The sequence below is a fragment of the Carcharhinus amblyrhynchos genome, chromosome 5 (assembly GCF_965287045.1).
Source record: "Carcharhinus amblyrhynchos chromosome 5, sCarAmb.v2.hapA, whole genome shotgun sequence".
Lineage (NCBI taxonomy): Eukaryota > Metazoa > Chordata > Chondrichthyes > Carcharhiniformes > Carcharhinidae > Carcharhinus > Carcharhinus amblyrhynchos.
The window spans coordinates 6380727-6407412 of NC_137328.1; the positions used below are offsets into that span (position 1 = coordinate 6380727).

The 26686-nt window shown below is 47.9% G+C and overlaps 1 protein-coding gene across 1 annotated transcript in view; it reads right to left on the reverse strand.

Moving 5' to 3' along the window:
- svep1 (sushi, von Willebrand factor type A, EGF and pentraxin domain containing 1) overlaps positions 1-26686 on the reverse strand; it is a 201119-nt gene that overhangs the window by 116521 nt on the left and 57912 nt on the right. The window contains exons 6-13 of the mRNA XM_080188416.1: positions 26445-26624; positions 21038-21235; positions 17362-17480; positions 15650-15779; positions 10377-10484; positions 9012-9143; positions 3785-3976; positions 1716-1837 (exon numbers count right to left, since the gene is read on the reverse strand). Of these exons, the coding sequence (XP_080044542.1) occupies positions 1716-1837; positions 3785-3976; positions 9012-9143; positions 10377-10484; positions 15650-15779; positions 17362-17480; positions 21038-21235; positions 26445-26624 (1181 nt within the window). The remainder of the gene's footprint in view (positions 1-1715; positions 1838-3784; positions 3977-9011; positions 9144-10376; positions 10485-15649; positions 15780-17361; positions 17481-21037; positions 21236-26444; positions 26625-26686) is intronic.

A 26686-nucleotide genomic window follows, 5' to 3' on the forward strand; every position in this document is an offset into this window, starting at 1 on the left:
CAGGAAGAGGCCATTCAGTTGTAGATGCGCCTAGTTTGGGGGCGTTTAAGAGGTCTGTGGATAGGTTTATGGATGGAAAGGGATTGGTTTAGGTTAGAGGGTCATTGCTTTTTTCTTAATTGGTCGGCGCAACATTGTGGGCCGAAGGGCCTGTTCTGCGCTGTAATGTTCTATGTTCTATGTAGCCCTTCGAGCCTGCTCCACCATTCATTATGATCATGGCTGATCATCAAATTTGATAACCTGTTCCAGCTTTCCCCCATATCCTTTGAAGATTTTAGCCCCAAGAGCTATATCTAACTTGGGTGGCACAGTGGCACAGTGGTTAGCACTGCTGCCTCACAGCACCAGGGACCCGTGTTCGATTCCCGGCTTGGGTCACTGTCTCTGCGGAGTTTGCACATTCTCCCCATGAATGTGTGGGTTTCGCTCCGGTTTCCTCCCACAGCCCAGACGTATGCAGGTTAGGTGCATTGGCCATGCTAAATTGCCCCTTAGTGTTCCGGGATGCGTAGGTCGGAGGGATTAGCAGGGTAAATATGTGGGGTTACAGGAATAGGGCCTGGATGGGATTATTGTTGGTGCAGACTCAATGGGCCGAATGGCCTCATTCTGCACTGTAGGGAATCTATGATCCTTCTTGGAAACATGCAATGTCTTGGCCTCTGCTGTTTTCTGTGAAAATGAACGTGGAAGGCGAGCGAATTCCATAGGCTGACTACCCAGTGAGTGAAGAAATTTCCTCTCACCTCAGTCCTAAATGGTCTACCCTGCATCCTCAGACTTTGACCCATAGTTTGGACCACCCCTGCCATCAGAATCATCTTTCCCAGCCATAGTTTGGTCACCTTTCCCATTTAAGTAGTGCACCAGACAAGAACAAACAATTGCTGCTGTTCCTCCATGCACTCCTGGAATGTCTGCCATTGCCTATCCAGCGTCATCCCTTCTAGTATCCATTATAGCCAACTCACACTCATACTATCGCAGCTTCCTTCATTGAGCTTCAGCATCAATGGCGTCACTCTCCATCTTGATGAAGAACCCTATCATGTTATGGTCACTCATCCCCGAGGAGTCTCACACAACTAGATTACCAATTACTCCTTTTTCATTGCACGATACCCAGTCTAGAATGGCCTGATCTCCAGTTGTTTCCTCAGTGTATTGGTCCAGAAAACCATTCCATATACATTGCAGGAGTTCCTCCTCTACGGTGTTGTGACTAATATGATTTGCCTAATCTAAATGCAGATTAAAGTCACCCATAATTTCAGATGTTTCTTAATCTCATGCCTCACTAATTTCCTGTCCAATGCCACCCCCAACATCACCTCAACAGTTTGTATACAACTCCCACTAACGTTTCTTGTGTTCCTTGGTGTTTCTCAGCTCTACCCATACATATTCCACATTGCCAGAGCTAATATCCTTCCTCACTACTGCATTCATTTCCTCTTTAACCAGCAATGCAACTCTGCTGCTTTTGTGGGATTCCCAGGTACACCCTAAACCTTTCCGCCCCTCTCTCTCTCTCTCTGCTGCTTGACCCTAGCTCATTCCTGTCCTAATATTTTGTGATGAGATTGAGTGTGAAATTTTGTTTGGAAAACACGCCAATGAGGTGCGCAGAGATGTTTTGCTACGAAGGTTATTGGTCATTTTCTGATGCTGCATGTGGAAGGTCTTCTTCGTTGCGTCGATCCGGTTTTTACCATTTCAGTTAAGGTGTTGTCGAAGGTTTTCTCAAAGTTATCCAGTAGAGCAAAGTCATCGCATCGATTTACGTTGTACTGCACTTCAAACTTCTTCTCACCGTTATTCCCAAAGCGTTCTGCTGCAGTGAGTCAGAAAGGGGGTGAGTGTTCATTCCAACATCAGCGCTAAAAGTAGCCCCCCCTACCCCTGGCCATGCACCCTCCCCCCTCACTCCAGCTCCACCCTGCCCGATGCAAGCCCCCTGCCCCTGGCCGTGTATACCCCCTCTTCCCACCCACGTACCCCTCTCCCCCTCCCCCGCGCATTCCCCTCCCTTGCGCATCCCGTCTCTCCCGTGCATCCCCCTTCCCCTACCCGCGCATTCCCCCTCACCCGCCCATGCATTCTCCCTCCCCCATGCATCACCCTCCCCTGCCCATGCATACCCCCCTCCCCCACGATCCTCCCTCGCCTGCGATCCCCCTCCGCGCCCATCCGTTCTCCCCCCGCGCATCCCCACTCCCCCCGCCACGTGCGTCATCCTTCCCCCCACGCATCCCTCTTCTCCCCGTGCATCCCCCCCTCACCCTGGCCGCACATTCCTCCTCTCCCCTGCTGCCCCCTCCCTGCTCATCCCCTCCTCCCCCCCCCCCCCCACCCCGTGCAACCCCACTCTCCCCCGCTACCCCCTCACCCCACACATCCCTTCCCCCCCCGGTCATCCAACTACTCTCCCGCATTCCCCTCCTCCCTCCCGCGAATCCCCTGCCTCAACCCTCCCACCCTCCCTCCCTCCCTCCCACACATCGCCCCGCCCCACGATTGCTCCAGGGATCTGACTGAAAATTTGGTCTATTTCCGGATCCTGACCCTGTGTGTGGAATTTTCATTAAAAAAAAGCCAAGAGTCAGGTTCTGACTGAAAGCCCACGTCTTTCTCTCCAGATACACAGCCGAGTTTTTGGACCAGCTCGTCTGCCACTCTGTCAAAAAAAAAATCAAGGGGCTTGGTTTGCCCCCGTCACTCTGATGGGGGCCAGACGGGGTGCGCCGTCTTTAAAAGGCGCCCCGATCTGTGAGGAAAGTACCCTCTGTGACTAACCAGCCCTCAACACAACTCCATGGGTTGGATTTTACAGCATCGCCTCCCCCTCCCCAGCTCCATCCCCGAGCAAACGTGGTAACGGTGGGTCGAGAATACTACGCCATCATAGCAGATGAACATGGAAGGCGAGCGGGAGCTACAGATCAGAAGCCAGCTGCCATTTTGAAAAGACCCATTAATAATCCATTGAATTTTCTAAAGAGCCAATTTCTATCTGCCCGCCGCAATCTTTGGGCTTCGGATGGGAAACTATTTGGGAGAGTACAGTAGCCATGGCGAAGAAGAAAATGTCTGCCTCTGGGACCACGACCACATGTGGTAGCAGAGTCTTCACGTGAAGCTGGCAGTGTCTGTACACTCTTGGACTTAATTTACTAATTTTTTTGAGGCTGCCATAAGCAAAGAAGTGAAATCGAGAGCACTGGGGGCCTTTAATTCTGCAGCAGTGACCGACTTCCTGTTCATGGCATAACCTCTCCCCCAGGTGGCATCCCAGCCTAGACTCCTGATTGGACGTGGAGGTAACCATCACTCCCTCTGATTGGCCACCACCCTGCTGCCAATTGATTGTATAGTATTTGATTCGCTGAGACAGGGGGAGGGGGGTGGGGGGAGGGGCACTTTCCATTCCAAGTCCCTTAAACCCCTCCCAAAAAGAATTTGGCACACTATCAGAGCTCATCGCGTGGGTATTGAGATGAAAGTTGAGTTGGGGATTTTTAATGTTTGCCATCAGCAGGCAAATGTGTAGGGGTAGGGGTATGGGGGTAGGGCCTGGGTGGGATTGTGGTCAGTGTAGACTCGATGGGCCGAAAGGCCTATTTCTGCACTGTAGGGTTCCATGTTCTATCTTTCCGAGATGACAATTGTCCGCTCTCAGAGCTGCTGACAATGCCCAATCGCTTTGCACGGATTGGAAATCTCCAAGGGGAATTTGATCGAGGAAAGAGGGACCGATTTTCCGTTCTGGAACGACACTTACTGGAGCAGTCAGGCCTGGCGGACGAAGCAGCCGGAATCCACAGGCCATCGTGAGCGCAATAATAATTTTTCACTGATTCGACAGCGAGTCCGTATCCATCAAAACAGTACAGGGTGCAGTTCACACGCAGGTCATCGGCGACACAGGAGAAACCGCCATTCAAGGGGGTGAAAGGTACTCCGCAAACTGTATCTACAGTGAGGAAAATCAGTTTGAGTGTCAAGGATTGACATTCCAGATACCCCAGCACAGTGGGTTAGCACTGCTGCTTCATAGCGCCAGGGACCCAGGTTCAATTCCCGGCTTGGGCCACTGTCTGTGCAGACTCTGCATGTCCTCCCTGTGTCTGTGTGGGTTTCATCCAGGTGCTCCAGTTTCCTCCCACAGTCCAAGAGACATGCTGGTTAGGTGCATTGGCCTTGCTAAATTCTCCCTCAGTGAAGCCAAACAGGCACCAGAGTGTGGCAACAAGGGGATTTTCACAGTAACTTCATTGCAATGTTAATGTAAGCCTACTTGTGTTACTAATAAAAAGCTTAAAAGGATGAATTCTCACTGCTTGCTGAGATGGGCACAGCTGCAATGATGCAAAAGAAGTTGAACACTATCAGGATTTGATCACAGCTCTTGCTACTGGACATAATAACTATCCTCCCTGACACTTCCAGTATCTACAGCACTCACTACGATCACTTTGATTCACTTTCCCCCTCTGTAACCTCTACGGCTAATCTAATCCTAAACTAGTTGTCAAAGTATGAAACCAGACACCAATACTTCATCAAATCCATAGAATCGCTACAGTACAGAAGGAGGCCATTCAGCCCATCAAGCCTGCACTGACAACAATCCCACCCAGGCCCTATCCCCATAACCCCATGCCATATTTACCCTGCAAATCCCCCCTGACACAACAGGACAATTTGGCATGGCCAATCCACCTAACCCAGACATCTTTGGAGTGTGGGAGGAAACTGGAGCACCCAGAGGAAACCCACAGGGAGAACATGCAAACTCCATACAGACAGTGACTCAAAGCTGGATTTGAACCCAGGTCCCTGGCACTGTGAGGCAGCAGTGCTAACCATTTTCCTTGATAATGCATTTCTCCTTTTTTTAATATCACAGAATAAAGCATTCCATACATCTGTTTCCTACTTCCCAACCCAGTATCCCAGCAGTCTCCCTTTATACTATTTTACATATACCAGTAAATTAAAATAATTAACTAATTAATCCATCCAATTAAGATGACTAACAGCCCCTTAAAGGGGAACCTTAACAAAAGGCAAAATCTTAAAGGAAATTTTATTGAATCAGATTAAAATGGTGTACCCGGACTGATGATACTTCAGCTCTCATGGTGCCTATTGGTCACGGAAGGTCTCAGGAGTATAGAAACGTAGGAACTATCCACATTACAATGAGATCCTCCCTCCATCTTCTAAACTCAGGAGTGTATTGGCCCATTCCACTCAATCTTCATGGGACAATCTTCACTCATGTTTCACAGAGAATAGAAGCAGGAGGAGGCCATTTGGCCCTTCGGGTCTGCTCCGCTATTCATTTTGATCATGGCCGATCATCGAATTCAATATCCTGATTACCCCCCTTCCCCCCATACCCCTTGATCCTTTTAGCCCCAAGCACTATATCTAATTTCTTCTTAAAATCAGACAATGTTTTGGTCTCAATTACTTTCTGTGAGAGTGAATTCCACACATTCACCACCCTCTGGGTGAAGAAATTTCTCCTCACCTCAGTTCTAAAAGGTTTACCCCCTTATCCTCAAACTATGACCCCACATTCTGGACTCTGCCCACCTTCGGGAACATTCTTTCTGAATCTACCCTCTCATAAGTTTCTATCAGATCCCCTCTCACTCTTCTAAGCTCCAGTGAACATAATTCAAACCAACCTAGTCTCTCCTGATATGTTAGATTATCAGTGGACATGGTGTGCTCTCTCTCTGGGAACACTCAGCTGTGCATACAGACACTATAAGGGTCAGACAGTGAGGGAGGGTGACCCCCCCCCCCCCCCCCTTTCACCAGCTCCTGCCTGGGACTGTTGATGGCCACCTTGACCAGGCCCAGAAGCAGGCTTATGAGGAGGTCCTCTTCTCGCCACGTTTCTCTGCACCAAAGAAGAAAAGCACGAGGCTGATGCACAACAAAAACCTAAGCAGCAACTCCCTCAGATAGTTAAAGAGGGAGAGCAAACGCCCCCATTCTACGTACATGTGGAACACCGACTGTTAAGGTTGCTGAAAATACAGGCAGCCTGGGAGTCCGAGAAGCGATATAACCTCTGGCTGTACGGGATCGCTGCACGCAACCGTCTGAACGCCCGATCCTTGATGGAAAAGGGGAAGGTGCCCAAGGCGAAAGCCCATCACTAATGGACAGCAGGACGGAATGCCTGGGCATGTCAGGAAGTGAAGGGTGTGCAGCAGCATGAGGCCAGACAGTAAACTCCTCCATGCCAAACCAAAAGGCAAGGAGCGTCAGTCTCTCTTTATAAATGCTTAAAATACTTAAAGCACTGGGCAGCACGGTGGCACAATGGTTAGCTCTGCTGCCTCACAGTGCCAGGGACCTGAGTTCGATTCCTGGCTTGGGTCACCGTCTGTGTGGAATTTGCACATTCTCCCTGTGTCTGCGTGGGTTTCCTCTGGGTGCTCTAGTTTCCTCCCATAGTCCAAAGATGTGCAGATTAGGTTGATTGGCCATGCTAAAATTGCCCCTTAGTGTCCCAAGATATGTAGGTGAGGTGGATTAGCGGGTTAAACACTTGGGCAACAGGTCTGGGTGGGATTGTCCCTTAGTGTCAGGGGGATTGCATGGGACTACAAGGATAGGATCTGGGGTGGAATTGTTGTTGGTGTGGAATCGATGGGCCAACTGGCCTCCTTCTGTGCTGTAAGGATCCTGTATATAAACAATACCCTTCATCTGTGTACCATAACAATAAAATGAACATCCCATTGACAGCTTGCTCAATCAGGCCATTGAGGTTGGCCTATTGGAGTATGAACTTCCTGATCAAGGATCCAATTGATGGGCCAACCAGGGAGTCTTTTCCTTGTATTTAACCGGGACTGTCAGTTCCTCTGGCACTCCTGAAGGTAGACTGCTGACTGCGAGCACTCTGTGTACTGCCGTTGGAATTGTAAATAAAGGGATTTTGGTGAAGGGACTTCTGCCTCTGCAGACTTATTACACAGCTGCCACGGAGAAGGGTAAAAGCAACAATGCCAAGGGAACTCAGTCAGCTCCAGGTTACCCTCTAAGTCACACACCGTCCTGACTTGTCCCTGTGTCATGGTCATTGGGTCAAAATCCCAGAATTCCCAACCTGACGTCCCTGTGGAATCTCCGTTCTGACCAGAGAAAAATGACCCAAGGAGAAGGTTCACCATCAGTGTCTGAGCTCAACCACATGACAAGTGATCAATGTGGCCTCACCCCTCCTCTTCAGTCACACTGCCCCCCAAGAAGGTAAATACATTCCAGTGATCTCTGGCATGACTGTTCAGATGGCAAGGACATTTCGTGACAAGTGTCAACGTTACGGATTGTAGGTCAGCTGTGAAGTCACTCTGAAGGGAAGCAGGGTGTAGGCACCTCCCCTTGAGGGTCTCATTCCTCGTCATCTTGTAGCCGAATGGGTCCCAGTTCTGAGTTTAAACCACAACATCAGCAACCTCTTGAGTTTTAAATTGGCATTTTCCTGAAGCTGCTCACTAATTCAGTAGAACATCAGAACACTCTGACTATTAGGAAATCGGGTGTGTCAGACTAGAAAGGAACAATAGGATCATAGAATTGACTCTAACACTACATTCTGCACTCTCTCGTTTCCTTCTCTAAGAATGGTATGTTTTTTCTGTATAGCGCGCAAGAAACAATACTTTTCACTGAATGTTAATACGTGTGACAGTAATAAATCGATTTCAATTTTTTAAAAATAGTTACAAGAAGGAAGAAGGCCAATCAGCCTATCGTATCGGTGCTTACTCTCTACAATAGTAGTTGAACTAGTTCCACTCCCCTTGCCCTATCTCTGCACCCTGCAATTCAGTTTTTTTCTCTTCCATTCCCTGGTAAAAGCCCCGATTGAACTTAACTCTGTCGCACTCTTGGGGAATGTGTCACAAACCCGAACCACTCACGGCGTGAGAAGGTTTTTCCCAAGTCGCCATTGGTGCTTTGGCCAATATCCTTAAGTCTAGCTCCTCTGGATCTTGATCCTTCCACCAACGGGAAAAGTTTCTCTCGATCTATACCCACCATGACTTTAAACAGCCTTATCAAAACACCTCTCACTGTGTCTCCCCTCTGAGATCAGCCTCAGCTCCTCCAATCTGTGCATTTAACTGAGGCCTCTAATCCCCAGAACCATTCCCGACAATCTTTCCTCACCTACTCCAGCGATTTCTCATCCTGAGCCTACAATATCCGCACAGATGGACACAGGGCGAATGTGCAGACTCCGCACAGACAGTGACCCAAACTGGGAATTGAACCCAGGTTGAAGAATGAAGGATGAGGGGGGAGGATCTTATTGAAACTTACAGGCAAGGGCTGGATAGAGCGGACGTGAAGAGGATGTTTCCACTAGTAGGAAAAGCTAGAACCAGAGGGAACAGCCTCAGGCTAAAGGGACGATCCTTTAAAACAGAGATGAGGAAGAATTTCTTCAGCCAGAGAGTGGTGAATCTGTGGAACTCTTTGCCGCAGAAGGCTGTGGAGGCCAGGTCATTGAGTGTCTTTAAGACAGAGATAGATAGGTTCTTGATTAATAAGGGGATCGGGGTTAGGGGGAAAAGGCAGGAGAATGGGGATGAGAAAAATATCAGCCATGATTGAATGGCGGAGCAGACTCAATGGGCCGTGTGGCCTAATTCTGCTCCTATGTCTTATGGTCTTATGGTTCCTGGTGCTATGAGGCAGCATCACTAACCACTGTGCCACCGTGTCACCCCCTCCCCTACTCTTTCCTCACAGCCCACAAATTTCTCCTTTTCAATCATTTATCCGATCTGCATTTGATCATTGAATCTATTTCCATCGCCCTTTCAGGCAGCGCCTTCCCGATCACAACTATTGGCTGTGGAAGGAAAACGTTTCCTGGTTTCTCCCGGGTTCCTTTGCCAGTTCCCTTCAATCTGGGTTCTCTGGTTATGGGAATAAAACATTTGCTGGACTACAACCTCGTTTCGTACCTTTGACGACAACATGAATGTCACAAGTCCTGTTATTGCCGGAAGGATCTGTCGCAACGTAACGAACAACCGTCTCTCCACGGGAGAAGAAATCTCCAGGTGAATGTGTCTTTTTAATCTTTACTGGAGCACCTATGAAGAAGGATTTGAGAAATCGTGAGTCTTACTGGGGGGGAAAGGCTGTGGCAGGAATTGTAGCGGGTGAGACAGAAAATTTGCCGCACCATTCAAATGTTCCTTGAGGTCGGGCAGGAATTTCCCATCTTGGGGCATGAGCAGCTGGGGCATCCCACCCAATATCATCAACAATAGCTGGATTCATTCACCTCTCTTTGAAATGGGTATTTATCCTTACCACCTGGGCAGCAACCTGGCAGAGTGGATAACCTGCCCATTACAGAACTCCAGGAATTCATTGCACAGGCAAGAAATATCTCCGGGAGTCGGGAGGGCGTAGTATCATTCAATTTTTACAGTACAGAAGGAGACCATTCGATCCATCAAGCCTGCACTGACAACAATCCCACCCAGGCCCTATCTCCACAACCCCACATATTTCCCCTGCTAATCCCCCGAAACTAGAGTCAATTTAGCATGGCCAATCAACCTAACCTGCACATCTTTGGACTGTAAGTAGTTGTGTTTCTAATGGGATGGATTGTCATGAGCTCCATGGCTTCACTAACCCTCCCCACCCGCTACATTCCCTATCTCCATAAACCCCTCCAGCCTCACAACACTTTGAGATTTCTGCACTCCTCCAACTCTGAATTTACCAACCCTGGCTGGGCAGTGAAGGGTGGGAGATGATGCTAGCATTTCTTAAAATGGGGACATGTTAGGAACAGGAACATTCAGTGAGATCACTGACTGATCTGTGGCCTCACTCCATATACCCACCTTTGCTGCTTATCTCTTAACACCTTTGACTCGCAAGAGTCCATCAATCTCAGGTTTAATACGAACAATTGATTTAACATCAATTCTCATTTGTGGGTGAATTTCAAACTTCTGCCACTCTTTTACATGGAGAAGTGTTTCCTAATTTCACTTCTGAAGAGCTTGACTCGAATTTTTAGATTCTGCCTCGCACCTGTCCTAGACTCCCTGACCAGAGGAAATCATTTCTCTCAATTGACCTTCTCTGCCACCCTGTCCCCAGAAATGGAACATTTCCCAGAAGCCACAGAGAGGACAATGTCCTCCTCCCCATCCCATGAGTGTCACATGTACCACTTTCACGCTGAGAGATGGCTGCCATAGTCCACAGGCACGGGGAGATGTCAGACCGAAACTGTTCAGGTGAGCCTCAATTTAGAGATTTGGGAACTTACTTCGTACCCCAAAAGGTGCAAACGATGATACCTGAATTATCCGAAAATTGTGGTTCCTCCCACGTGGCCTGATAGGTCTCCTCATGCGTCAGGATGGGCAATGGTGAGCGACATCTGTCAATCACAGGAGGTTCAGTATCTAAAGGAATGTAAAAAAAAATCATTCTCTAAGTAAACTCTGTCCTGGACTGTTAATCAAATGTCAGTGAAAGTTCCACAGGAATTGGATAGATTGTACAGGATCCAAAACTGTTCAAATGAATGATTCCAGGAAGGTTATTCCCAGTCATGTTAACTCACCAGTGAATAACTTCTCCTTATCTCTCATTCAACTGCACTGCAATATTCTAAAACTACTCACTTCAGATACACAATGTAATGGATACTGTCTGACAGGTCGGTCTAATGATGCTTCCTTTTCACCCTGCCCCCAACTCCCTTTAAAATTAAAGTTTATTTATTAGTCGCAATAGGCTTACATTTATCAGTGCAATGAAGTCACTGAGAAAATCCCCTAGTCGCCACACTCTGACACCTATACGGGTACACTGAGGGAGAATTTAGCATGGCCAATCCACCTAGCCTACAGATCTTTGGGGTGTGGGAGGAAACTGGAGCACCTGGAGGAAACCCACGCAGACACAGGGAGAATGTGCAGATTCCGCAGACAGTGACCCAAGCCGGGAATCGAACCCTGGTCCCTGGTGCTATGAGGTGAGGCAGCAGTGCTAACCACTGTGCCACCGTGCTGCCCGATCCTGCCAGATTCTAATCCATTTTGAATATACGGCAAGTATTTTGTGAACATTTGAACCTTTTTCTTGCTGCCATTCCCACAGCCTCCACATTCAACTGTGTTATTTATAAATGAACTCACCACTTTAAATGGCAACTTTCAGAATACGGGTAACGCGAATAGCCCCAATTCCAGTTTCAATTCTTTTTATATGTTTGGCAACTGGATGAAGGATGAGGACCAAAAGGACTTTGCCAAATATATGAGAAGAAGGGATGGTTAATGAAACACGCCAAGCTTGGGTTGGAGAGTTAGTTGACCTTATGAAGGAGGAGAGACTGAGGGAATGGAGGGAATTATCATTGTATGGTGGAGTTTCTGGTGCAGATGGAGGAGGAGAAAGTGGGTTCCCGGACACGCGTCCTCTGTTTGAATAGAGGGGAGTACGGTAGGATGAGAGAAGAATTGGCGAATGTGGACTGGGGGAGCGCGTTGGAGGGAGGGTCTGCTGAGGAGCAGTGGAGGATCTTTAAGGAGATCTTTCTTGGTGCTCAGTGGAAATTTATTCCGATGGTCAAAAAGCATAGTAGGAAGAGAGGTAATAAGCCGTGGATAACGAAGGAGGTGAAGGAAAGTGTTAAATTAAAAGCGGAGGAACTTAGAGTAGCTAAGAATAGTGGGCGAGATGAGGATTGGGTGAGGTTTAAATGTCAACAAAGATTGACAAAGAAGTTGATAAAGAAGGGTAGGAGAAACTATGAAGCTGGGCTAGCGCTTAATATAAAAAAGGATAGCAAGAGTTTTTATAAATATATAAAAAGGAAGAGGCTGGCTAGGGTGAATGTTGGTCCTTTAGAGGATGAGAAAGGGGACCTAGTGGTCGGGGATGAGGATATGGCTAAGGTATTGAATAACTTTTTTGTTTCTGTCTTCACGGAGGAGTACGTGAATAATTTGCCGGGTGTTAGTGACGGAAAGGTGGTAGGACTGGAGGGTCTCAATGACATTATTGTTACTAGAGAGGCGGTGCTCGACAGACTGGAGGGGCTGATTGTGGACAAGTCCCCAGGACCGGATGGAATGCATCCGAGGGTTCTGAAAGAAATGGCGGAGGTGATTGTGGATGCCTTGGTGGTTATTTTCCAGATGTCGCTGGATTCCGGGGAAGTGCCGGATGATTGGAAAACGGCTAATGTTACGCCGTTGTTTAAGAAGGGTGCCAGGCAAAAGGCGGGGAATTATAGGCCGGTTAGTTTAACGTCTGTGGTGGGTAAAATGTTAGAATCTGTCATTAAGGAGGAAATTGCGAGACATCTTGAAGGGAATTGCTTGATAGAGCAGACGCAGCACGGTTTCATTAAAGGGAAGTCGTGTCTGACAAATTTACTGGAGTTCTATGAGGATGTGTCTAGGGCGGTGGATAGAGGAGAGCCGGTGGATGTGGTCTTTCTAGATTTTCAGAAGGCGTTTGACAAAGTACCTCACAAGAGGTTATTGCAGAAGGTCGAGGGACATGGAGTTGGGGGTAGGGTGTTAGCGTGGATAGAGGATTGGTTGTCAAATAGGAGGCAGAGAGTGGGGGTCAACGGGTGCTATTCGGATTGGCGGATGGTGACTAGTGGAGTGCCCCAGGGGTCGGTGCTGGGGCCTCAGCTTTTTACCATTTATATAGATGATCTGGAGGAGGGAACCGAGTGTAGGGTGTCGAAATTTGCTGATGACACCAAGATAGGGGGAACGGCAAATTGCGCGGAGGGTGTGGAGAGTCTGCAGAAGGATCTAGATAGGCTGGGCGAATGGGCCAGGAAATGGCAAATGGAATTTAATGTTGGCAAGTGTGAGGTGGTCCACTTTGGTAGGAAGAATGGTAGGAAGGACTACTACTTACGTGGCGAAAAACTGCAGCAGGCGACGGTGCAGAGGGACCTCGGGGTCCTTGTGCATGAGTCGCAAAAACCCAGCTTGCAGGTGCAGCAGGTGGTCAGGAAGGCGAATGGGATGCTGGCCTTCACAGCGAAGGGGATTGAATATAAAAGTAGGGAGGTCTTGCTGCAGCTGTATAGGGCATTGGTGAGGCCGCAGCTGGAGTACTGTGTGCAGTTTTGGGCGCCGCACCTGCGCAAAGATATTTTGGCCTTGGAGGGAGTGCAGAGGAGGTTTACTAGGCTGATACCGGAGTTGAGGGGGTTGAGCTATGAGGAGAGGCTGAATAAACTGGGCTTGTACTCGTTAGAGTTTAGAAGAATGAGGGGAGATCTCATTGAGACTTATAAGATGATGAATGGGATGGATAGGATAGAGGTGGAGAGACTCTTCCCGCTCAAAAAAGACAGTAGGACTAGGGGGCACAGCCTCAAGATAAAAGGGGGGCGGTTTAGAACGGAGTTGAGGAGGAACTTCTTCACTCAAAGGGTGGTGAATCTCTGGAATTCTCTGCCCGTTGAAGTGGTGGAGGCTGCCTCGCTAAATATTTTTAAGATGCGGGTTGATGGGTTTTTGATAAGAGAGGGGATTAAGGGTTATGGGGAGAAAGCGGGAAAGTGGAACTGAGCAGCGACAGATCAGCCATGATCTTATTGAATGGCGGGGCAGGCTCGAAGGGCTAGATGGCCTACTCCTGCTCCTATTTCTTATGTTCTTACGTTCTTATTATGTAATTCTGATCCTGAGGTAGGAGTCTGAAATACAAGTTGTGTGATCTCAAGAAGAAATTAGATATAGCTCTTGGAGCTAAAGGGATCAAGGGATATAAGGGGAAGGGGAGATCAGGATGTTGAATTTGATGATTGACCATGATCATAATGAATGGTGGAGCAGGCTCGAGGGGCTGAATGGTCTACTCCTGTTTCTAGCTTCTATGTTTCCAAAACCAAAATTCTACCATCCCACCCACCATGGAATTGGAGTGGGCGTGGGGCAGATAATGGAAATGTCTGTTGTCTTTGAGCGGGACTTTCCGGTCTCGCTTGAGTGAGGCCATAAAATCCTGTCTCAACATCAAACCGGAATTTAGTGGTGCAGTGGGTAGCATCCCTACCTCTGGGCCGGAAGCTCCAGGTTCAAGTCCCACTCCAGGACTCGGTGACCAAGGGAGATGTGTTCATAATGTGGCCAAACAGGTTAGTTATCAGCTTGTAAACCCTTCCAACAATGTGCAGCACGGTGGCACAGTGGTTAGCACTGCTGCCTCACAGCTCCAGGGAGCCGGGTTCAATCCCTGCTTGGGTCGCTGACTGTGTGAAGTCTGCACGTTCTCCCCGTGTCTGTGTGGGTTCTCCCTGGGTGCTCCAGTTTCCTCCCACAGTCTGAACGATGTGCTGGTTAGGTGTATTGGCCATGCTAAATTCTCTCTGAGTGAAGCTGAACGGGCACTGGAGTGTGGCGACTGGGGGATTTTCAGAGTAACCTCATTGCACTGTTAATGTAAGCCTACTTGTGACACTAATAAATAAATAAACAAACTGATGACAGGCACTAAGAGAGGGAAAGGTTCCTGGCCTGACACACTATACATGGTAATGCTAAACTACTGCAGTACTTTACCAAGAATAATCACGGATCAATCCAATGGAAGTCCAAAAAACACCACAGGGTATTGTGTGCAGTTCCAGAAGGGCGTGGAAGCTTTGAAGAGAGTGCAAAGAAGGTTCACCCAGATGTTGCCTGGTCTCGGGGGTGTTGGCTATGAGGAGAGGTTCAATAAACTAGGATTGTTTTCATTGGAAAGACGGAGGCTAAGGGGAGACCTGATAGAGGTCTACAAAATTATGAGGCATAGACAGGGTGGATAGTCAGAGGCTTTTTCCAATTACGAGGGGGCACAGATTCAAGGTGAGAGGGGGAAAGTTTAAGGGAGATGTATGGGGAAGTTTTTCACGCAGAGAGTGGCGGGTGCCTAGAATGTACTGCCAGAAGAGGTGGTGGAAGCAGACACATTAGCAACATTTAAGAGGCATCTGGTTGGGTACATGAATAGGAAGGGAATAGAGGGATATGGACTGAGTAAAGGCAGAAGGGTTTTTATTTTGAGCTTAGTTAGGTCATCAGGATCGGCACAGGCTTGGAGGGCTGAAGGGCCTGTTCCTGTGCTGTACTATTCTTTACTTTTTGTCTTTGTTCTCGAGCATGGTACCTGGAGAAGGAGGAGGATGGATAACTGGTGTAAGGAGGAAGAAAACAGGTGATGCACATTAGAAAGATCCAGAAAAGCAATATTGGTTAAAAAGGAGGAAACATAAGACAGACTGTAATTGGACCCTAAAGCTGAGAGAATAACCACACATCCAAAAGAGTACATAAGGTCTTAGAAGAGTGTCTCAAATGTTCATATACAAATCAGTGTTTGTAGGACTGGGAGGGATCTTTGTGAGCTGACAACTCTGTCATTTGCAAGGCCATGAAGGGAAAAGTGGCCATCATTCCAAAATGCTAAATCATTCAGGGTCACTAATAGAAGAATTACACTAAAGAGAAAACTATAGGTGTTTGGGATGGCACCTACATTGTTTACATAGGGGAATATTGGCCAAGATTACAGCTGTGAATGTTGAGGGGTCATGTCTACTCACCAATGACCTTTATGTTAAAGGAGCAGTTTGCCTTGTTCCCACTCTTATCCACTGCGATATACATGATGGTGATTTTTCCAATTGGGAAGAGGTGAGGGGGAACTACTGCAGGAATGACTTGTAGAGACACCTGATGATGAAGAGGAAAGATTACTGTGAGCGGCAATGTCAGTAAATTCAGCCCTAGGTCACCACCAGAATCCACTGGCCATGGAATCACAGAATCTTAGAATCCCCATAGACTCTTCAAAGAGCATCTCACCCAGGTCTACCCCTCTGCCCCATCCCTGCAATCCCGCACATCCATCATAAATAATCCATCTAAACTACACTGTAAAAGGGAGGCATGGTGGCACAGTGGTTAGCACTCCTGTCTCGTAGTGCCCGGGTTCAATTCCCGGCTTGGGTCACTGTCTGGGCGGAGTTTGCACATTCTCCCCATGTCTGTGTGGGTTTCCTCCAGGTGCTCCGGTTTCCTTCCACAATCCAAAGATGTGTGGGTTAGATGGATTGGTCATTATAAATTGCCCCTTAGTACCAGGGGGACTAGCTAGAGTAAATGCATAGGGTTATGGGGATAGGGCCTGGGTGGGATTGTGATCAGTGCAAACTCGATGGGTCAAATGGCCTCCTTCTGCATTGTAGGATTTTATGATTCTATGATTAGCAAGGCCATTCCACCTAACCTGCACATCTTTGGACTCTGGGAGGAAACCGGACCACCCAGAGGAAACCCATGCAGACATAGGGAGAACATGCAAACTCCACACAGACAGTTACTTGAGGCCAGAATTGAACCTCCATCCCTGGCACTGTGAAGCAGCAGTGCTAACCAGTGTGCCAACATGCCACCCTACTTCTATTAAAAATAGACGGAGCCTTATGTTTAACATTGCATTTGAAAGTTAGCACCTCTGATAGTGCAGCACTCCCTCAGCAGTGTGAGCCTAGGCCTTGTGCTCAAGTCACCTGGAGTGAGACCTTAAACCTAAAATAATTTGACTTAGACAAGTGTGCCCTCCACTGAGCCCCAAATGGTGGTGATAGTGGCACATTGGTAATGTCACTGGACTAGAAAGACATTCATGCCATGGGTTCAATCCCACTACAGCAGCTGGTAGAATTTGAATTCAATCTGGAATTGTAAACTTGTCTCAGTAATGGTGACCATAAAACTATCATCAATTGTTGTACAAACCCATCCGGTTCACTAATGTCCTTTAGGGAAGGAAATCTGCTGTCCTTACCCCGTCTGGCCTACATGTGACTCCAGAGCCACAGCAATGTAGTTGACTTTTAACAACCCTCAGTTCAAGGACAATTAGGGATGAGCAATAAATGCTGGCCTTGCCAGCGATTCCCATGTCCCACAAAATAATTTTTAAAAAGGCACCAAACATTTGTCTGGGATTTTCCAATGTCGGACATTCCACCACGACTGCCGGCAAGAATGGAGAATTTGGCGCTCAGCCAAATCTTAATTCATGGAAGATAGGAGGAGGAGGAGGCCTTTCGAGCCTGTTCCACTATTCATCACAAACATGGCTCATCACCCCATTCAATAGCCTCAATTCTACTTTCTCTCCAGAACCTTCGATCCCATTCGCCCCCAAGTGCTATATTCATAGCAGCGGGACTGGGGAATCCCAGCTGCGGGCGAGGTCAGAGAATCCCGGTCTTTATCTGGATCAATGCCTGAACCCAGCACTCACTTCATCAGCAGAGTTATCGCTGGTGTCTGGTGTCTGCCAGGTGACGTTAGCTGTTTTCTGATGTTCTGCAGTCGCTACCTCGAGTTCCTCCGGGCAGTGGATTTTTGGAGCCTCAATATCTAATCGATAAAAAGATCCCCATCTCGTCAATTCAGTTAAAACAACATGGCGCAAAACAAGTCCCTTTACATCGTAATGTTGTTCACCCAATAGAGGACCAAATAGTATTAATGTGACATTTATATAGCATCTTTAATGTAATAAAAATGTCCACACCAGACACAAGTCATAGAATCATGAATCCTACAGTGCAGAAGGAGGTCCATCAAGTTTGCACCAATCACAATCCCACCCAGGCCCAATCCCTACAACGTATTTACCTTAGCTAGCCCCCTGCACAGTAGCACAGTGGTTAGCACTGCTGCCTCACAGCGCCAGGGGTCAGGTTCGATTCCTGGCTTGGGTCACTTTCTGTGTGGAGTTTGTGCATTCTCCCCATGCCTGCGTGGGTTTCCTCCCACATTCTGAAAGATGTGCTGGTTGGGTGCATTGACCTGAACAGGCACTGGAGTGTGGCGACTAGGGAAATTTCACAGTAACTTCATTGCAGTGTTAAGGTAAGCGTTACTTGTAACTAATAAATATACTTTACTTTAAGAGACAAATTCAGCATGGACAATCCACCTAACCCACACATCTTTGGGCTGTGGAAGGAAACCAGAGGAAACCCACACAGATATGGGGAGAATGTGCCAACTCCATATAGACAGTGACCCAGGCTGGGAATCGAACCCGGGTCTCTGGCGCTGACGCAGCAGTGCTAACCAGTGTGCCACTGTGCCACCCCAGAGTATTCAATATCTAAAACTCCCGAACACTCAGACTTATTGAAGGACAGGGTGTGAACAAGTCCAGCCTGCAGATATAAAGGGCTAGATTGTAACAGAAACCAAAACACTGACCAGAACTTCCTCCCAGATAGATCCCTTTACCTCACTGTGGCAAAGTTCCATTTCAAAGAGAAATGGATAGCAGTGAGTGACAAAGTCTGACAAATCCAAGCAACCTGGCTGATATCAAGCAACTAACCAAAGAAAGAAAGGTTTGCGTTTGTATAGCAGCTTTCATGATCTCAGGACATCCCAAAGACTTTACAGCCGATTAAATATTTTAAAAATATATGTGGAATTTAAATGCCCTCAAGGTTTTGAGATGGGGCAAGGTGTGGGGGTGGTGGGGGGGCGCGTGGTGGAGTGTTGGAGGGGAGGGGGTTGTATAATTGGATGGGAAGGTGGAAGGTCACCATATCAACTCCCCCACCCATTAAACCAGGAGTGAGGAAGACATTGCCACCCAGAGGCCATTTGAGTGGCCAATTAGGGGCCATTTATTGACATGATCCCACCGCCATTGTTATTCCCCCAGCGGCCTGGACTGGAAACCATGCTGTATGTTGGGGGTGCGCCCTGGCAGCCTCCCTGTGGAAGGATCCCACTGATCGAGGATCCTGGGTCCCACAGACAGCGTCACCGGCAGTAACAGCTGACACTCCCCCACCCCATCCCACCCCAGTGACAGACACCCTCTTGCCCTCACACTGAAGGTGTTGCTGAGGGGATGGGGGTACCTGACTGACTCCACTGAACTTACCCCATTCATTGATCTGTTGCAGCCCTCCACCGATGCCCCTGCTCTGGGACCTGTTGCACTTCCATCAATGGCCACTATTCCCAGTGGCAGTACAAAGAACAAAGGGCGGTGTAATGGAGGAACAGGCCCTAGCCTGTGTCGATCACATTTACCTATCTAACCAACTGCTTACATCTCTCTATTCCCCGTTTATTCATATTCCTATCAAGGTAAGTCTTAAAGTGACTGCCTCAACCACCTCACTTGGCACCAAGCCCCCACCACCCTCTGTGTAAACTTCCCCTGCACATCTCCACTGAACCTTTCCCCCCTTACCTTGAGCCTCTGCCCCCTTGTAATTGTCATTTCTACCCTGGGAAAAAGCTTCCAACTGTTCACCCTATCCACACCCCTCATAATTTTATAAACTTCTAGCAGCCTGTGTCATTCCAGGGAGAACAATCCCAGTTTATTCAATCTCTCCTCACGGCAAACACCCTCCATACCAGGCAAGATCCTGGTAAACCTTTTCCGCACTCCCTCCAAAGCTTCCACGTCCTTCTTGTTAGTGTCCTTCTGGGAAACCCCTGATTATTGAAGCCTCTTGGAGGAGGAACCTTTCCTTTAAGGTCACAGGAACCCTGGGGGCAGGCAATTAGCTCCCTGACCGATATTCAATCCCACTGTAACGCCTGCAAATGGCGTTAAATCTCAGAGTACTGAGGTGTCTCCTCCAGAACTGCTCCACACTGGCATCAGGGAATAGGGATCTTCATTCAGTCTACTCACTCCACACTCTAAACGTTGACTGCCCACTCCCAACCAGCTCACCCCCACACCCCAGATTACATGACCCATTCCCTAAAAGGGGCTATGTCCCAACATACAGAACGTTCTGTTGGCAGGTTTATCACTGACATGGCCAATAGAATAAGAAGTCTCACAACACCAGGTTAAAATCCAACAGGTTTATTTGGTAGCACAAGCCACAAGCTTTTGTAGCGCTGCCCCTTCATCAGGTAAGTGGGAGTTCTGTTCACAAACAGGGCATATATAGACACAAACTCAATTTACAAGATAATGATTGGAATGCGAGTCTTTACAGGTAGTCAAGTCTTAAAGATACAGACAATGTGAGTGGAGAGATGTGTATTGTAACAGCCAGGACAGTTAGTTAGGTTTTGCAAGCCCAGGCAAATCGTGGAGGTTACAGATAGTGTGACACGAACACAAGATCCTGGTTGAGGCCGTCCTCATGCGTGCGGAACTTGGTTATCAGTTTCTGTTCAGCGACTCTGTGCTGTCATGTGTTATGAAGGCCGCCTTGGAGAACGTTTACCCGAAGATCAAAGGCCGAATGCCCATGACTGCTGAAGTGTTCCCCAACAGGAAGAGAACACTCCTGCCTGGTGATTGTTGATTCATTCAGCGTTCATTCATCCGTTGTCGTAGCAAAAACTGATCGCTGAGCAGAAACTGATAGCCAAGTTCTGCACACATGAGGACGCCTCATCCGGGATCTTGGGTTCATGTCACACTATCTGTAACTCTCATGACTTGTCTGGGCTTGCAAAATCTCACTAACTGTCCTGGCTGGAGACAATACACATCTCTTTAACTTGAGCTTAACCCTCTCTCCACTCACATTGTCTGTATCTTTAAGACTTGATTACTCGTAAAGACGCGCATTCCAACTATTGTTTTGTAAATTGAGTTTGTGTCTATATATTCTCTGTTTGTGGACAGAACTCCCACTTGCCTGATGAAGGGGCAGCGCTCCGAAAGCTTGTGGCTTGCGCTACCAAATAAACCTGTTGGACTTTAACCTGGTGTTGTGAGACTTCTTACTGTGCCCACCCCAGGGCAACGCCGGCACCTCCACATCATGACCAATAAAGGCGGCCCAAGGTCAATGTTCTAAGGTAGGAAATACCGCAGCAACATCCCACAGACAACAAGCTGATAAACGGCCGACTTTGGACACAAGCGTGGATGTTGCAGCAGGTTGCAAACTCGAGCCTTATTCTAGCGCACAGGTAACGTTTACCTTGGCAAAAGGCTTTTTGCAGCATCTGACTCCACTTGCCGCTGCTCAGACAGTGGACTTCCTCTATGACGCCTGACAGGCTGTAACCATGGCGACAGCTCAATCTGCACACGCTCCCGGGTTTAATTGCAGCTTTCCTGCAAACACTGGGGGAAACTATCACCCCACTCAGCTTCTGTATGGCTGGACACCGGACCTCTGCAGAAACACAAAAGGAAAATGGATCTTAAAACGGGTGAAATGGATTCCAGTTAAATGAAAACATCTGTATGAAAACGAAGCAGGCTTCACAGAATCATAGGCTCCCTACAGTGCAGAAGGAGACCATTCAGCCCATCGAGCCTAGATTGACAACAATCCCACCCAGGCCCTATCCCCGTAATCCACATATTTATCCTTCTGATCCTCTGACACTAAGGGGCAACTCAGCATGGCCAATCCATCTAACTCGCACATCTTTGGAGTGTGGGAGGAAACTGGAGCACCCAGAGGAAACCGACGCAGACACGGGGAGAATGTGCAAACTCCACACAGACAGTGACCTGAGCTGGGAATCGAACCTGGGTCCCTGGTGCTAACCAATAGTGCAAACCACTGTGCCACTGTGCCGCCAGGGCAGTGTTCTTCCCTTATTTTGTTTGGCTATTGGACTCAGGTGTTTGATGCAGATTATTTGGTTCTGACATTGACTGTGTGTGTTTATGCATTAATAGTCATAAATTTTCCTATGTGTTGTTGAAGGAGGCAAGCATTCCCCGTGAGACAAGCCCTGCAGTGTAAAACCGCACAGAGAAACAGTGGCAGTTCCTTTGATGTTGATCCCAGCATTGCCCCCACTTTCTCCCCACCTACAACATCGAACAGTTTCACAATATTAAAGACTGCGGTCAACTTAGAACATTACTTTTCAGGAGAGAAGATCCCCAAGGTGTTCAGACTTTCCCGGGAGCTATCATCTCCCAGTCCTAGCCCTGTAAACTCTTTCTGCGCCTTCTCCAGGGTGAGTATTTTCCATTGCTCGTTGGGTGGGTGCCAGACCTGGACATGTGGAAAGTCATGCGGGAAGATGTTGAGTGTGTGTTCCGACATTACCACACCCCCGTGTGCTCGGCGACAATCAAGAAGCCAAACAACAGAAGGGTGTGGAGGCTTTGGAGAGGGTTCAGAAAAGATTTATCAGGATGTTGCCCTGGTATGGAGGGCATTAGCTATGAGGAGAGGTTGGAGAAACTTGGTTTGTTCTCACTGGAGCGACGGAGGTTGAGGGGCGACCTGATAGAAGTCTACAAGATAATGAGAGGCACGGACAGAGTGGATAGTCAGAAGCTTTTTCCCAGGGTGGAAGAATCAGTTACTAGGGGGGCATAGATTTAAAGTGCGACGGACAAGGTTTAAAGGAGATGTACGAGGCAGATTTTTTTACACAGGGGGTGGTGGGTGCCTGGAACTCGCTGCCGGGGGAGGCAGTGGAAGCAGATACGGTAGTGACCTTTATGGGGCATCTTGACAAATACATGAATAGGATAGGAATGGAGGGATATGGTCCCCGGAAGGGTAGGGGGTTTTAGTTCAGACAGGCAGCATGGTCGGCGCAGGCTTGGAGGGCCGAAGGGCCTGTTCCTGTGCTGTAATTTTCTTTGTTCTTTAAATGAATGAACCCAGCGATTGACTGGGATTCTAAGCTGCCCATTCGTGTTTGCTATTGGCTAATTAGCAAGGCAGCCTTCACAATTTTGCACATAACCTCCATCCAGGCCAAGATGGAAGATCAGGTTTCCAATAAAATGGAGTGAAGTGTCTGGGGACTGAGATCAGTACGTGATTGTGTGTTAGCTGTTCCGCTAATTTCTTTTACAAGTCTGCAGCTCCCTCAGACGAGGGAGCTCCCTCCGCTGCCCCTGTTCCCCTGAGGGAGCACATCAGAAATGCCAGTCACACCCTCCCTTTCCTCAGTGCTCACCCTTCTCCTGCCCTCCCTGGCTGCGGGCAGCCTTCATTCACCTGACGAAGGGGCAAACACCGAAAACTTGTGAGTTTACTATCAAATAAATCGGTTGGACTTAAACCTGGTGTTGTCAGACTTCTTACTGTGTTTACCTCAGTCCAACGCCGGCATCTCCACATCGCAGGCAGCCTTTCACAGAGCACGCTCCAGGCTGGTTGGCCGTTAATCGGAACTTCCTTCAAACCCTGCAGTCCCTGTGGTGTAGGTACACCCACAGTGCTGTTAGGGAGTGAGTCTCAGGATTTTGACCCAGCGACAGTGAAGGAAAGGTGATATATTTCCAAGTCAGGGTAATGAGTGACTTGGAGGGGAACCGCCAGGTGGTAGTGTTTGCACAGCTATCTGCTGCTCTTATCCTTCCAGATGGCAGTGGCCGTGGGTTTGGAAGGTGGTATTTAAGAGCCTTGCTGAGTTGCTGCAGTGCATCTTATAGATGGCACACGCCGTGTGTGTTGGTAGTGGTGGTGGAAGGTGGTTGATGGGGTGCCAATCAAAAGTCAGGTGATGAGTTACTCGATGCAGCATTCCTAGCCTTTGACCTGCTCTTGTAACCAAGGTATTTATACAGCTAGTCCAGTTCAGTTTCTGGCCAATGCTAACCATTAACAGGAAAGGGCCAGACGAGATATGGGAGGCAGCGTTCCTTCCCTAAAGGTATTGACCAGATGGGATTCTATAACAATCGATAATAGCTGTACACTTTCCTGGATGAGTGCAGCTCCAACAACACCCAAGAAGATTAACACCATCTAGGATAAAGTTTTATATTCCAGATTTATTTAATTATATTTAATATAAAATTCACCAGCTAGTAAAGAATCCCAGTGTGTTGGTTTGTGTTTCTATTTGGCAATAATAATCTGTAATTGGGGGTCATTTCGGCTCACTGTCTGTATGGAGTTTGCGCGTTCTCCCCGTGTTTCCTCTGGGTGCTCCGGTTTCCTCCCACACTCCAAAGATGTGCGGGTTAGGTGGCTTGGCCACACTAAATTGCCCCTGAGTGTCCCAAAATGTGTAGGATTAGCCGTGGAAAATGTGTGGGGTTATGGGGATTGAGCGGGGAGGAGAGGGCCTGGGTAAGATACTCAATCAGAAAGTCAGTGCAAATCCGATGGGCTGAATGGCCTCTTCCACTATAGGGATTCTATAACTTGTGTGCTCAGTGTTTGTATACCCCAAGATCTCTCTGCTCCTCTACCCCACTTTGTCGTGGTATTTGGACTCCTTATCGGTCCTATTAAAATGTACTCCATTCCTCTTTATTACAAGTTTAGTTGCTAATGACATGCTCACTTCTTATGTTCTTTAACGTCTTCCTGTACATAGTCAAGGTCCACCTCTGTATCAGTGACACCCAGTTTGGTGTTGCGAACAAACTTTGGAATGGTTGTGATGGTAACGAAGGCGGTACAACCACAATCCGCCCGGGAGGGAGGTGAGTGAGTGACACTAAAGGATCTCGGTTGAAGTCAAGTTTACCGATGCAATTGCCAAGTGCGCCAGTGGGTGGCAGTAGGTTCACAGTTATGATGACCAGGGCATGATGATCTGCAAGGTGCTATCACCAGGACTTTCTGGCCCCTCGCTCAGAGAGACCTCCTTATCAGAACAAAGGTTTATTGCAAGGGGATTAAAACGATGAACATACAGGTGTGTCTTAAACCGAGGCTGGGGGAAATAACTGTGGTCAGTTCACCATCACCATCTATTTCATTCCAATCTTCTCGTCTTCTGTTAACCTTCAAATCTGAAGCAGAATTTAAATGTGTTCATCCGATATAGGAGCAGAATTAGGCCATTCAGCCCATCATATCCCCTCCGCCATCCAATCATGGCTGAGATGCTCCTCATTACCATTTTCCTGCCTTCTCCCCATAACCCTTCAACCCATAACCAATTAAAGATCTGTCCAACTCCTCCTTAAATTTACTCGCTGTCCCAGCAATCACCACACTTTGGGGTAGCGAATTCCACAGATTCATAATCCTTTGAGAGAAGTAGTTTCTCCTCAACTCTGTGTTAAATTTGCTATCCCTTATCCTCTTGTCCAAGAATGCCCCACAGGAGGAAGCGTCCGCTCCATGTCTACTTTATCCATATCTTTTACCATCTTGTATATCTCAATTTGATCTCCCCTCATTCTTGTAAATTTCAGAGAGTGTCGGCCTAAACTGTTCAATCTCTCTTCCTACAACAAACCCCTCATCTCGAGAATCAATCCAGTGAACAAGCTACTGCGAGAGATTCTTCTACAGAACTAGCTATGGAAACAGACAAAAATCTCCTTTAGCATGCCACTGGGTGCAGGAAGAGTGTTGGAATTGGAATCAGGTCAACTCTATCTTTTCCCAAGAGAAACAAGCTTCAGTCTGCTTATAGGTGCAATCCTCTGAGATGAAGAATACAAGATGCTATTGTTTGGGAATATTGACCAGAATTCTCCGACTATTCACGCCGAGAATTCCCATTGATGTCACCCCACGCTGGAAGGACTGGAGAACCCCACCGCTAGCAAACAACGTGCCACTTCTCGCCGACAGGAAGCGAGTGGCAAGGAGGCTGGAGAATCTCACTCAATGAGTTTAAATCCAAGAGTTTTCACCCATTATGTGTCCTGATAAAATGCTACATATTTGACAAAAAATGATCATCAGAATCTTGTTATATCCGTCACATAAAAACGCACAGCAGAACAGCTCATTGATGTCCTTGAGGGAAGGAAATCTGCCATCCTTACCTGGTCTGGCCTACATGTAACTCCACAGCCACAGCAATGTGGTTGATTCTCAACTGCCCTCCAAGGGCAACTAGGGATGGGCAATAAATGCTGTGATGTGGAGGTGCCGGCACTGTTCCAGAGTAAGCACAGTAAGAAGTCTCACAACACCAGGTTAAAATCCAACAGGTTTATTCGGTAGCACAAGCTTTCGGTGTGTTGCTCCTTGATCAGGTGAGTGAGGAGCTGTGTTCACAAACAGTGCATATATATTCAGGGTATTTTGTCAATTATATTATCAAATTACAAGATAAAGGTTGGAAAGCGAGTCTCACATTGTCTGTATCTTTAAGAGTTGATGACCTGTAAAGACACGCGTTCCAATCATTATCTTGTAAATTGAGTTTGTGTCTGTATATGCCCTGTTTGTGAACACAGCTCCTCACTCGCCTGATGAAGGGGCAGCGCTCCGAAAGCTTGTGTTACCAAATAACCCTGTTGGACTTTAACCTGGTGCAATAAATGCTGGGCTGGCCAGCGACACCTATTGAATGAATGATCCAGGACCTAGGGTACACGTCATTCTTGAATCAAGGGGGAGCCAGTGACATCTGCCCAGATGGCCGGTGAAGTCATTGGACTCCCCCTCTGCCAGGTGGCAACCATGAGCTATCCGGCAGACTTACCAACACATCTCGGCTCCTTCTTATCCCAGTGCATGTTCACCAGGCAGGTGAGTTTAGACCTGCCCTCCAACACATAGCCTTTGTTGCAGGTCACACGGCAGACGGTTTTGTAGGAGGTGTCATCAGTTGAGCAGTTTAGAGAACCGTGTTGCGGCTTCCGTAACCTGGGGCAGGAGCGAACTGCACGGAGAGAGGGAGAAAGTCAGGAAATAAATAGGAGGCTCTTGAAAGCATCTGCTTGG